This window comes from Macrotis lagotis, chromosome 3 (genome assembly GCF_037893015.1).
Source record: "Macrotis lagotis isolate mMagLag1 chromosome 3, bilby.v1.9.chrom.fasta, whole genome shotgun sequence".
In the NCBI taxonomy this organism is placed as follows: Eukaryota; Metazoa; Chordata; class Mammalia; order Peramelemorphia; family Peramelidae; genus Macrotis; species Macrotis lagotis.
The window spans coordinates 26407988-26421561 of record NC_133660.1 but is presented as its reverse complement, the minus strand read 5'-3'; the positions used below and the strand labels follow the sequence as shown (position 1 = coordinate 26421561).

Here is a 13574-nt window from a genome sequence, read left to right as displayed (position 1 = left end):
GAAAGGAGGAGAAGCCCTACACATTGTTCTCTGGATATACTTCATCTCCATCAACATCCTTCCTCAAAGGAGGACTTGAGAACTGAACTCAACATTCCCTACATGGGCTGATTGGGGCAAGAGAGAGGCAGGGGGTTGTTGGACCTCTCTTACTATATCATTAACTTTCTCTGCTGTCTTATCATACTGTTCACACAGATTAAGCAATGTTTTCTACACTTTTTCACTCTATCAAAAGAAATGGTTATTTGTGTCTCAGGAAACCAACCACCTAGGCAGGGATATATTCAGGACTTGAACTAGAATCCAGTAGATATAAGTTCAAACCAAACCTCAGATCCGTCCTAGCTGGTTGATCCTGGGCAATTCACTTCATCTCTATGTGTCTATCTCTTCATTTGTAAACTGAGTATAATAATAGCACCTGTTATTGTTGTGAGGATTAAATGAGATAATATTTGGAAGGTGCCTCACACATAATAAGAATTTAATAAATACCTGTCTCTCTCCTTTATTAAGCAGATGATTGGGAAGGCTAAAGTTCAGAGTAATTATAAAGCCAAGTCTCTGAGCAGGATTGAAATTTGCCTTAAAGTCATTTAATCTCTCAGTTTCAGTTTCCTCATCTGTAAAATGAGAGATATACCCACTTTCCTTCAAGATCCTTTCCAGATCTAAATCTAGGATCTCATTTCTTTGTAAAGATAAGGTTCTCATTTGTAGCAGGAAGTCAGATTCCAGACAACCCTAATGAGGGAAAAATTCTCATAGTTGGTCCCACAGTACCTCAGTAGTGGAAAATTAGCTGAAATTCCATGGCCCTTCAAAAGATATATATCAAGATAGTGAAGGAACTCAGCAAATAAGACTTTAGACCATGTCCTTTTCTGACTGTTCCAAATGGTCAGTTTTTGTGACAATATTTCCCTAATACAGTCCTTGATTTGGTTAACCGATGATAAATGCCACAAATCAAGAAGAGTACTCACAAGAAAAGCCTCACCATCCCTTATTCCCTCCATTCATCCCCCATCCTCCATTCTCTGTTCCCCATCACCCATCCCCCCATCCTTCCTCCCCCATTCATCAAATGCCACTTCAGAATTCTCAGGGCTTCCCAAGAACTCAATCTCAGCTGAGTAAGTTTATTCAGTGTTAAGTAACCTTCCATATTTATCAGCTCTAAATTTATTTCTTGGCTGGTAATTCATTAACTTAAAAACCAGTTAAAGGTTCTAAAAATATCCTCTTTCCCTTATATGGCTGATAGTAAGTCATTCCTGCCTCCTATGTAGGAACCCTCTCATTTTTCCTTTCCCTTCCTTCTATCCACCCACACCCTTGGAGCAAGTGTTTCCTTTCCATTCTTAAAGATGATTCTTTATTTTTCTGGACGATGCAGTAACTTTTATTAAAGCATTTTTTAACCGAAGAGCCTTAATTGTAAACTTCACTTAGCTCAGGAATATCCATTCACTACCATCAACAAAACCTTTCCTAATGGTAACCTTTACAAATCCCCAACAGGTTTGTGAGGGTTTGGTTGCTTTTTTTCTTTTTTAAAACAATATTTCCTTTCCCCCTATCCTAAACTGTGACTCAAGCAGCTGGGATATATCATAAATGAAAAAATTTCTAGGGCTCATTGCCCACAGAACTCAATTTATCGAGTCATTCTACTCTTTATGTTATCATCTGTGTCTTTATGCTCACTCTACAACTGAAATAATGCTGAGTATCTTAAAAGTGTGGCTCTAAACTTCACAGCTAATACTCTTCTCCTTTGCTTCTTTCTATTTCCTTAGAATCTTTTTGTTGGTTTCCAGTCATTTTTCAGTCATGTCCAAACCCATTTGGGATTTACTTGGCAAATGTACCAGAGTGGTTTGCTATTTCCTCCTCCACTTCATTTGACAGATGAGGAAACTGGATCAAACAAGATTAAGTGGTTTTCTAGGGTCATCCAGCTAGTCTGAGACTGGATTTGTACTCAGGTCATGCTGACCAGGTGCTCCATCCACTGTACCACTAGCTGCCTCAAGAGTCTCTATCTTCTTTTCAAAGTACACAGCTCAAGCCATCTCCCACAAGAGAAACTCGTGATTTCCCTTGTTTTGAGTGTTTCCTCAATATTTTGTATTTTTCATGTTTTTTCTGTGTATGTGCTATTTCACCTCCCCCTACACACACATACACACACACTAATAATGAGCTAGAATGTATAGAACACTTTAGTAGTCTGGTACATACATCATCTTATTTGATCTTTCCAGCTCTTCTGTGGTACGGATGTTTTCATCCTCATTTTACACATAATGAAACCAAGTCTATAAGTTAAGTGACTTACCCAAGCACATACAATTCTCACGTGTGTGAGTCACATTTGAACTCAGGTCTTCCTTGTCCAGCACTTGATCCACTATGCCTCCAAAATAAATATAATCTCCTTGAAGAAGCTCAATATAAGCATCTTTTGTTTGTAAATGTAGCTCAAATGGTCATTGTTTGCTCAGGGAAATGAATAAAAAAATGAAGTGAGGAAGCAGGTTTTCAACCATTTTACCTCTAAAAGTACCTTAAAAGGTAACACATAATGAATTCAGAAAACAAAAAAAAGAGTTCAAATCTTTAAAATAAGGTATCACATAAACTACTGGTTTTAGATTGTAAGTTCCCTGAGGGTGAGGACTTTTTATTCGCCGCTTTTTGTATCCCTCCACTGTATCTGGCACATAGCCCTTTATTGAATTGAATTTTACTGAACTAACCAAGTCAACTAGGTCATATTCACTTGACTGTTGAGAATTCAAGTTTCCATATTAAATAATCAATTTAATATTAAATGTGATGTTAAACTATTTATAAATTCATATAAGTAAATTGTATACTACTTACATTCCCTTTGATTAAACTAAGTTAATTACCTATGTGACCTTGGACAGGTCATTAACCTCTTTGCTGATCTGTAAAATGAGGTGATGATTCTGAGGATATGTCCATCTCTAAGGATAAGGCAACATGATTCCAAATTTAGGGACACATGTAGTTTTTCCATGAAGGGACAAAGGGCTCTATGAGCCTTTCTCCGCCAGTACAAACACTTGGCTAGTACAAACACTTAGTGAAGGGAATGAGCATTTATTAGTCACCTACTATGTATCAGATTCTCTGCTAAGTACCTTATGCATATTATTGTCTTTGATCCACAGCATAATGCTGTGAAGAAGAGGCTATTATTATCTCCATTTTATAAGGAAGGAAACTGAGGCAGACAGAGGTGAATGACTTCCCCAAGGTCTCACCACTAGCATCCAAGGCTGACAGAGTGGCATAGTTGTCCTTAGCCCCATGAGTTAGAGAGGCAAACTTGGGTTCTAGTTTGAACTAGAATGAAACATTTAACCTCCCCCTAAGTCTGTTTCCTCACCTGTTAGACTGAGAAGATTTGGATCATCAAGAATATGAAGCATGGATCAGAGAGGGAAACTCATCCAAAGTCCCACAAACAGGATTCAAACTCAGTTCTTTTAACTAAAATTTCTACTCTCTCTCTCCACTTCTGCCTATGAAATGATCTTCCACAGGAAAAGCTAATGTCATCTTTCTCCTCCTCCAAGGGAAGTTTTCAGACCCAACATTCTGTATCTCCATTAACTGGTGACCTCTAAAGCTAGGTGTCACAATGGATAGAGTTTAAGCTCTGAATTCAGAAGACCCAGGTTCAAATCCAGTCTCAAACACCTGCTAACTGCAGGACCCTGGACAAGTCACTTAACTTTTACCTGCCTCAGGGTCATCAACTGTAAAACAGTAATAATAATACTTCCCAGGGTTGTTTGTGAGGAACAAATGAGATGCTTTCAAAGCTTTGGGCAAGGCATGCTTTAGAAACACTTGTTTTCTTTCCTTCCATCCACACTAGTGGCCTTTGTAGTATAAACTAATGTAGGTTATAAAATCACTAAAAAAGGCTGAAAAGAAAAAAAAAACCGTAAGATGAAAAAGCAAAAATTCTGCCTATGTAGCTAGTTGATGATTCTAATCAGGATCAAGTTGAAAGAACAAGATGTTTGAAAAGGCATCCCCTGCTCACCTACCCCCACAGTCTGCCAGGAAAAGGTAGATTTGGGGTTTCCCTTTGGAGACTTGTAAATAACAACATTAAAATCAGTGGGGGGGGCAAGAAAACAGGAATTTCATAAAAATTTTCTATTCTTCATGGCAATTAAAAGGGGGTGTCTTTCTTTATATTAATAAAGAGATGGGGACTAGGGCTTGACTTCATTAGTATTAGGAAAATCCCACTCCCTCCTCTAATGGATCTCTGCAACTTCTCATCTTAGCTGCCTGGAACAGAGAGATGAAGTCCCTTGCCTGGATCACACAGTATGAGTGTTTCAGGGACAGGACTGGAACTCGGGTCTTCCAGACTCCAAGGCCAGCTTTCCCTTCACTAAACCATGCTGATACACACATAAGTCTATTAGCATCATGAGTCTGATAAAGTGCTTTACATTATTATTTCATTTCTCACAACAGCCTATGGAATGGAATAGTTAAATTATTCCCATTTTATAGATGATAAAACCAAGGTATAAGAGCAACTTGCTCCAGGTCACTTCAGAGGCTAGCAATCGATAATGCATAATGCCATATTGGCTCTGTACAAATCACCTATTGGTTTTTACTAAAAATTGGGATAGAAGTAATGCCAAAAATAAGAGGATGGGAAAAGAGAAAGAAATTTTTAAAAATTCAATTACCAAAAAAAAATCCCCCCATCCCCTGATTTGAGTTAAATAAACAGGAGAGGAAGTGTGCTCATTGACTGGTCCAGTAATGAAAAAAAGACCTGTATTTGAGTTTTGCTTCCGATGCCTACTGGCCATGGGATGCTAAGAAGTTACTCCTACTCTTTAAGACTAGAGGGGGTAGAGAGAGTGTCTTCCCAGGGAAGTGGTTCCCTTCCCCAAAGAAAGTACAGGTCCAGCACCAAAAACTAAAGATAAATAACTTCACTTTAAGAAGAAAAGGAAAAACAGTTACAAGAGGTTATGCTGGAAGTCCACTTTGGAAATGTGATCTTTGATCCCACAGCCATCAAACTAATAACAGAGTCAGGGAGACAAGCCTGGCTCAAGGGCGATGGACAGAATGAGGCCATCCAAGGAACAGTGGTCAAGTAATCAAGGGGTCAAGAGGGCCTGTACGTGAAGGCTTGCTCAGCCATTTTCTAGCTATGAGCACTTGGTCAAGTCTCCTTAGCCTTTGTGAAACAAGAAAGCTGATCTAAATGATCTCACAGGTCCTTTGTGGCTCTCATCCAGGATTCTGCTTCAAGTCATGACTTGGCTATCTTCAAGCTATGTGACCTTGATCAAGTCTGAGTCTCAGCACCTTCACCTCAAGCTCACCAGTTTGACCACAGTGGTTTCAATAATACTAATGACGATGCATTATCATTGCATTAAAACTCAAGAATTCAAAACCACAAGATGTGAGATGAGCCCCCACTCTACCTTCATCTGCTCTTAATTGAATAAACAGACCTTCAAAAAAGGGAAGGGATTTGCCCAAGGTCACATAGGCAGTCTGTAGCAGAAGGTTCATTGGAATTTCTCTTGATTTCAGACAAAATTCTATTAAAAACCTGAACTTCTCCCTTTATAATACTAAACTTTCAAAGGAAGCCCCAAGATGGGTCCTTTTAAACTGGTACCTGAATCCTGAAAGCTGGTCAAAGGATTCTGGGAGACTCTAGGCAAGAGTCTTCAATTCTCTAGGCCTCTCTGTTCCTTACACTGGAAAAAAGAGGATTGGAACTCAGAACTCTTGCCATCCCTTTCAGCACTAACCCTCCTGAAATCCATCCCCCAAACTTTTCAAAAACATCTCCAGTCTTTCAGAGAACAGAGAGAGCCTCATATGTTCAGATGCCAGTTAATAGCTTCTGCAGCTGGTTTGATTAGCATTAATTAATAGGAGTTTCTACCCGCAGCCCCAGTGTGCCAATTTGGGGGCCTGGGTCTGAATAAGTGTCTCCAGGCATGGAAATGCCCTTCCCTAATGCAGATCATGGATTTCTAATCTTAAGAGAATTTCCTGGCAGGCACCCTAAGAGGTTAAGTGATTTGCCTGTTATTAAGCTAGTTCTATAATATATAATAGATAATTATGTGTCAAAGAAAGAAAATGAGCCCAGGTTTTCCTGATTCCAACACTGATGAGCTACACAGATGTTAAGCTTGTTTATAAGAGTGGGGGGAAAAAAATCTTAATTTAACCAGAGGAAGGTAGAAGTGTAGAGGGTGAAGATCATGGAATTGGTGGGTAGGGGAGAGTCAAAGGACTGGGTTCCAATGCTGGTTTTGCCCCTTTCTTCTTGTATGGCCTAGGCTAAGTCTCTTCTCACTTCAGAGGCTCACCATCAAGTTGACTCAGAGGGTGCTGTTCAATCCACACGGCTACTCTAAACTAGTTATATTCAAATCTGTGAATGGATACCAAACAGATCTCTGATATGACACAATAGCTACAGTTGTTGGATCAAGAATTGGAGTTATGAGTCTGGGTTCAAATCCTGATCTTCTCTGTGTGATCCCGGTTCCTTCCTGTGTAAAATGGGGATAATGATGCCCAAGACTATCCCTACCACAAAGTAATTCTCGAAACAGCTACCTAATTGGGAGCTGGTAAAATCTGGATTATTTTCTTTTTCTTAAAACCTTCAGTAATTGAACCCTATCTCTTGGATATGAAATCCCTAGAGGTTAAGTGATTTACTGAGAATCACAAAGCTAATCACAAGTCACAGGTGGAGATTTGGACCCAGATGTTCTAGATTTCATACCCAGAACTCAATACCTCCTAGGAGGGACTGTATATTGTCACTCAAAGCAAAAAAGGGTGTAGAAGCTAAAAACAGAATCACAGAATTTGAGAGTGGGAAGGAAGCCTTAGCAATCATGTACCAACCCATACATAAAAGGAATCCCCACAAGAACACATCCAACAAATGGAGATGGTAATGCAAACAGTGACCTGGGTTCAAATCATCTCTCTGCAGCTTACAATCTGTGTGATCTTGGGCAAGTCAGAAGGTCTCATGGCCTCAGTTTCTTCATCTGTAAAATGGGTTGGACCACTATATTTCTGAGTCCATAAAAGAATTCTCCCCGCTTATAATTTACAAGATAGCTAAAGAATTGACTATTCAATTACTAGGTATCTTTAATTTACAAAAAATAATAAAAAAAATAAATCATTTAATAAGGGGGGGCCTACTTTAAATTGCAAGCAGTTGAGATATGATTGTATTTTCAAAACCCAAACTTAAACACTTCCATGCAATAGCCAATATGGCATCTGAGGTCCCTGTCTGCCAGTTTGTGACTATCAAGGCAGAGTAATGATTGGGTGAAGCATGAAACCAACACTTTGCCTTCTGCCAATCCTGGCATTGGCATTAACCACACAAACTGCTCAATAAAGAAATGAAGAGACCCCTTCATTAATTAATATATTTTCTGCATTATAGTTAACATAGGTACTTTCTTTGTGTCCCCCTTATTTTTTGTTAAGTACTGCTATTTTTGTTATATTCAGAAATGAGTACATTTCGACAGTCCTTTGCAATAAATATCATAAAATAATAGAGATTCACATAATAAATATTCTTTACAATAAAAAAGTTTAACAGACTCTTGTCTTAAAAATAGTCAGAATTCAACTTTGTGATTTATACATACAATATACAAGACATGGCCACAACGGGTGGCTAAGGCTAAGGCAAAGCTGACCTGTTTCATGTCTGCTCCCCTGCAGGGCTCAATGTGATGGGCCTGCAGCTCTAAGGAGGTGGGGATTGGGGGTGGGAGGGTGCAGAAGAAAGGGAACCCGCTACATTTTTGATGACTTGAGTCAGGGCCCCCAAAGATAACTCAGATATACAAATACCACCCAGGTTAGTGATCAAAGTGACCTCAATGACAGCAGAAAGGGAAAGGGGGAGGAGGGAATGAGGAGGCTATGACAAGAAGGGGTTGAAGAGGCCTTATAGATGGTGGAAAGGGACCATGAGCAGGTAACAGGACTCTATATTGTCAAGAAAATAAGAAATTTGGGGGGGGGCAGGTTTTGGCAATTTCCTGGAATGAACTACTGCCAAAATTGGGGGTAGGGGGAGAAGATAGAAGCAAAGAAGGTGGAATAAGGGGAAAGAGGTGGAAAAGAAATAAAGTCTGCACCCTCAAGGGAAGATTCAAATCCCAAGAAAAAGTCCTAAGGGGGAACTCCAATCATTCCCTAGCTTACTCCAGAAATTAAATGGATTGTACTTTTAGCATTCTACCCAAAGGCAATACACACATACACACACACACACACACACACACACACACACACACACACACACACAAACACACACACAAACACACACACACACAAAACACTGCAGAGTGTAAGGATGATTTTGGAAAGTCATTCGATGAACACAAGAAGAGGCAGATCAGCCCTGAGGCTCTTATCCAGGTTGGGAGCCAGGAAGAAGGTCGCCATCCAAAGATCATCCATGGGAAGGAGAGGGAGCAAAATCCAGGAAAGAGAAGGTGGGATCCAAGGAGATAAAAGGGAGAGGAAGAAGGGGTCAAAAACAGAGCGGCAGTCACCACCAGAAGGTTGAGACGATCCCAAGGTTGAGTCCCCCAGCTCCCCTCATCATGAGGGTTTGCCCTGAGCCCGAGAGGGGCAACTCTCCAGCTTACAATAGACAGTGTTGGAGTTCTTACATCGGCAGCCTGGGCGTGTGAAACGGTCATAACAGCCCCGGCAGAGCTTCAAACAGGCCTCAGCCGGGGGGTAGCACAGTAAACAAGGCAGGAACAGGGCCATGGTCCCCATACACAGGTACCGAGAGCAGCAATGGGCCTGGGAACAAGAGCAGGGTTGGTCTGCATAGGAGTCCCCCTCGTCATCATTGGAGCAATGATAGAAAAGACCCTTGACCAGACACATACAGGTACCATATTCCACCATGTTCTCGGCCGAACACAGGCACTGGCGGTCACAGGCCAGGCAGGAGGGCAGGGCCCTGGGGGCTGTGCACTCTTCGCACTTACACTTCCCACACCGTTCACAGATGAACTTGTGCTGAGTCGCAGGCTCCTCTTTCAAGGAAACTTTCAGGTCCTCGGTGATGGAGGAGGCCCGTTTTGGCTGGGACCGGATGGCCCTTTCTGCCTGCCGACCAGGACCCAGGCGGGATGGAGGAGATCTTCCCAGTAGGCCCTGCTCTGAGGATACACTGCTGTTGCTGCCCGAGCTGGCCGCACTCCCCGTACTGGTGGACCTGCTCAGCACAGGAGCCCGGGAGTTAGCGGACAAACCCACGTGGCCCGGGGGTTGGTGCTCAGAATTGTTATTCACGTTAAGGGGTATGATTTCATGGGTCCTCTCGTGCTTCTCTGGTCTGGGTGCTGGCCTGGGGCCTGGTTTCTTGAGCACGGATGGCCCTTCAGTGTACTCATTGTTGCCTCTGATGGCCTTGATTTGGTCCAGGGACAAGATGGCTGCAGTCTGGCTCTCCCTCTCATGGTCCAATCTGGGCCGGCCATCCAGGGAAGGCTGTTGGATCACCACAAATGACCCACCACTTCCATGTGGATTTGGAGGATCCATGGGGAGCGAGCTGGACTTCCGGCAATCACTGGAAGCCTGGCATGCATCTGAAATCCTAAAAGGAGATCAAGGGTGAAAAGAGAAGAAAAAAAAGAGCAAAAATAAATGACAGGAAGAATTTTTTTTTGGGGGGGGGGGCTCCTGACAAGTCGCCAGTTGTCTGAACCACCTGGCAAGGTTCTCCCGCAGCCATGGTCCTGGCCACAGGCCAACTTCAGGAGAGTCTGGGCACAACATCACAGCAGAGGCAAGGAGGCAAGGAGGCAGGAGCCCCTGCTCCATCATAGACTAGACTTCTGTCCCACTTTTCAAAGAGAAGAGAAGCCATCCCAGTGTGACCCTTTGCAGGCTGGAGGAACTCGAATGGGCAGATTTACAGGATGTCGCCAGTCTTTGTGCCATTCTTAGTAATTAAAAGTTTAAAACTTCACTAAGACTTTTGGGACACCCTACCATTGAATAACCCCCTACTAGACAGCTATCTGCATCAAAGATTTTTCTACCTATACATTGAGATTTTTTCATGTTGTGGTTCAGGTTTTCTTTTTAGGAGCTCTGGAAATATGACATCCAGACTTCAGTGATCTTTGATAACCATGAACCTCTACTTGGTGAAGTTCAAGCTTTCCCCTTTGAGGCAACTCTTACCCTGGTCCTTCCACTATTTAAAATGAATGCATTTCATCATGGAAATCCCAAAAAGGTCCCAAACTAAAAAAGGCATCCCTCAAAAACCAGAGCACATTTTGCAGTGGATCACAACTCTGAACTGAATCAGCCAGATGTCAAACTGGTCTTGATATTCAATAGTTTGCTCAACATCATCCAGTGCACAATTCTATGAAAGTCAGCCCAGTTTCTTTGTAATCAAGTCTTTCTTGGGAAAGGGCCTTTAAAATAACAAGTCTTTGAGATGGGATGCTTTTCGAATAAAAAACAAATGTTTGGAAAGGCCTTCAAGTCATTCTGGAAAACTCCTGCCTGTGTCATTTATTTCTATGTTTCTAAAGATAGAAAAATAATAAAGGACAGGCACCTTGAGCTTGCAGTCTGACCAGGCTGCCCACTCAGAACCACAGAAAGGAAACAAAACAAGCACCCGGCCATCCCTGGGGATGACCAAGCATGTGCTCTCCGATCCTTGGCAAAAGAATTTGAATTTATCATTTGCTTCGCAGTCAAGTCACCAGAATCCAGTGCATTTCCTTTTTCAGATCAGGGTGACACTCTTTGGAAAGAAGTTCATCATCCCCAAGGATGGTCCCCAAGGATACCACTAACCTTAGCCCAATTTCAGGAGGGGTCAGGGGCAGAGCAGAGAAGAAAGGCACTATGGGCAGGGAGCCAGGGTCACAGGAGAAGGGAATGAAGCTGGAGGCAACACTCCGAAGGAAAGGCCTAACGGAAGTGTATTTGAGCTATTATTAAATGTCCATGAGAGTAAATGTCACATTAACTCATAGAGCTCGACTCCACTCATTCTCTCGCCTGTAAATTCAAGGGCTCCGATGGGCCAAGCTTCCCCCTACCCCCCCCTCTTAAAATAACTTCTCTGCACACATGGAGGACAGATTCATAACCTGCTGCATTTTACTTCTCCGGTCCTTAAGGACCATTTCAAAATATTTCAAGTTACTCCTACACTTTACACTTTTCCAGAAACCTTTGCAAATTCAAAGGAGCCAAAATAGGAAGTCCAGGAAATGAGAAAGGAAACGAGGGAATAGAAATTGGGAGGTGGAAGAGAGGGGAGGTGCCAATGTCTCACAGCTCTTTCGAGGTGCCACAAGTCACCTCAGATCCCGTTTTTAAAAGACAAAAGCTTAGGAGACAGGTCAGATATCTAGATTAAAAAAAATAAGACCAGTACAAAAAAAAAGGATTCAGGAAACCTGAGGGTGAGACAATTTTTAAGGAATGACTTTCTCTCTCTCTCTCTCTCTCTCTCTCTCTCTCTCTCTCTCTCTCTCTCTCTCTCTCTCTCATCTCTCCCTCTCTGTGTCTCTGTCTCTCTGTGTCTCTGTCTCACTCCCTCAGTCTTTCTGTCTCTGTCTCTCCCCCCTCACTCTGTCTTTCTGTGTGTCTGTGTCTGTCTGTCTGTCTGTCTCTGTCTCTCTGTCTCTCTGTGTCTCTCTCTGTCTCTCTGTCTCTCTCTCTCTCTCTCTCTCTCTGTCTCTCTCTCTCTAGATTATTTCCCCAGGAGAAATATGATCTCTGGACAACTAGGGCTCAAGTGTGGTTGGGGGGGGGGGGGGTCCTCTGGATTTTCTTGCATAATTTTAATGCCATCCCATCCCTACCAGTACCAAGCTAGGAAAGCAGTTCTTGATTTTTTTCCCAGCAGAAATTGAAAGGTCTAGGTGGCATGTGCTCCAAAACAGGCCCAGGGACTCCCAGTTTCAGGGACTTCTGGGGGAGGGGGGGTTCATTTGAAAGACTGACGACTCCAAGAAAGGGGAATAAGGGCAGGCATCAGTTGGGTCTGGGGGTTCTCTGCCAGAAGCCCCAGAAGGTATCGAGGAGGAGCCCTGGTCTCAACTGGGCCGGGACAGGAGAGATGAAGAAAGGCAGGCAGAGGCACGAGTTGGGAAGGAACGGCCGCTCTCTCTTCTGCAGAGGGAGAAGAGGCACGGCCTCAGTGGGGCTGCCTCGCCAATTCTTCCAGTAGCCGCACCTTCCTCCACCCTGCCTTCCCACTTCCACCGGAGCAGCCCTGGCACAGGGAAGGGGGCGGGAGGAGGGGAGGGGGAGCTTTCCGACTGCCACTTGGGCTCGCAGCTCATTAGGGCTGTGCTCACAGCAGCGGGGAGGCTGAGCTGGGCTCGCTCCACACGGGCACAAATGCATGCGCGCACACGTACACACGGAGGCCCCGGACCCCCGCCCCCCGGGGGGGCACTACTCTGCACTCCTCTCCTCTTTCTCAGAAGGGAAAGGGAATCTCCTCCCGGAGGCGGACTCCCTCCTCACAGTCTCCAGCAGGCAGGAGAGGAACAAACAGCCCCACTGCACCCCCCCAAGCTTAGGGACCCATCCAGCACCCAGCAAGCCAAACCGATCGGTGCCCCTAAACGAAGGAAGAGAATGGCTCCCTCTCCCGTCCCCTTTGCCCCCCCTCCCGTTAGGCAGTCGGCCAGCCTGCCTGCCCACCATGTGCCTGGGGGGCTCCGACAGACTGGAATGGGCATTCTAGGCAGGGGCACAGTGCAACTCCCATTTCCTTCGGGGAGACAGACCTAGGACCTTTTTTTAATGTCTCCTGTGGCTGCGCTATGAGATCCCGGATGGCTAAGGGAGACTGGAGGGACGATCCGTCCCAACTCACTCCTATTAGAGAGAAGGGAGCCAGGCCAATGTCTCCCTTAGGGGCTGAGCCGCTTTCCTGGGGCGCCCCAAGCTCCTAGATCTCTCGGTTCTTCCCCTCCACCCCACCCCCACCCCGCCTCATCCGTAGAGCTGGGGACCCAAGGGTGAAAGTCAAGGGGAGGAGGCCCGTCACCTGCGCAGGTGCCAAAGCCAGGCTACTGGCTAGGGGTGGGCTGCACCTGCTGGGGAACCCCCTCCCTCTTCCTGAGCTTGCACCTTCTTCTCTCTATATGCGTGAACCCTTCTCCCCAAACCACCAAGAACACCCCAGTCCAGGTGCGCCCCTCGATCCCAAGGGCTGGAAGCAGAAGATTACTAGGTTATTCTCCCCCCCCCCAAAAAAAGTCCACCTACCGATTTCGGAGCGGTCGGCAGGGGCGAAGGCGTCCAAGGCCGCTCCAGGTGAGAGCCGGTGCACGTCGGGGGGTCCGCGCCGAACATTAAAGAGCGCAGCCGGGGCTGGCGGTCGGCATCCCCTCCGAGGAGACCTGAGGCCCGGCCGTGCGAGGACTCCCCCTCCCTCCTCGTTCCGC

At 44.6% G+C, this 13574-nt stretch overlaps 1 protein-coding gene across 1 annotated transcript; it reads right to left on the bottom strand.

Annotated features, from left to right (window-relative positions):
• Positions 1-1088: 1088 nt before the first annotated feature.
• On the bottom strand, positions 1089-13506 carry SPRY1 (sprouty RTK signaling antagonist 1). Its single transcript, XM_074228364.1, has 2 exons — positions 13396-13506; positions 1089-9730 (listed from the first exon to the last, which is right to left on the bottom strand). The coding sequence occupies exon 2, from the start codon at positions 9673-9675 to the stop codon at positions 8716-8718; it is 960 nt and encodes a 319-aa protein (XP_074084465.1). The 5' UTR covers positions 9676-9730; positions 13396-13506; the 3' UTR covers positions 1089-8715.
• Between the last annotated feature and the right edge of the window lie 68 nt (positions 13507-13574).

Excerpts from the sequence above, each read along its gene's own strand:
- SPRY1 (XM_074228364.1), bottom strand. The coding sequence starts at position 9,675 with ATGGATCCTCCAAATCCACATGGAAGTGGTGGGTCATTTGTGGTGATC.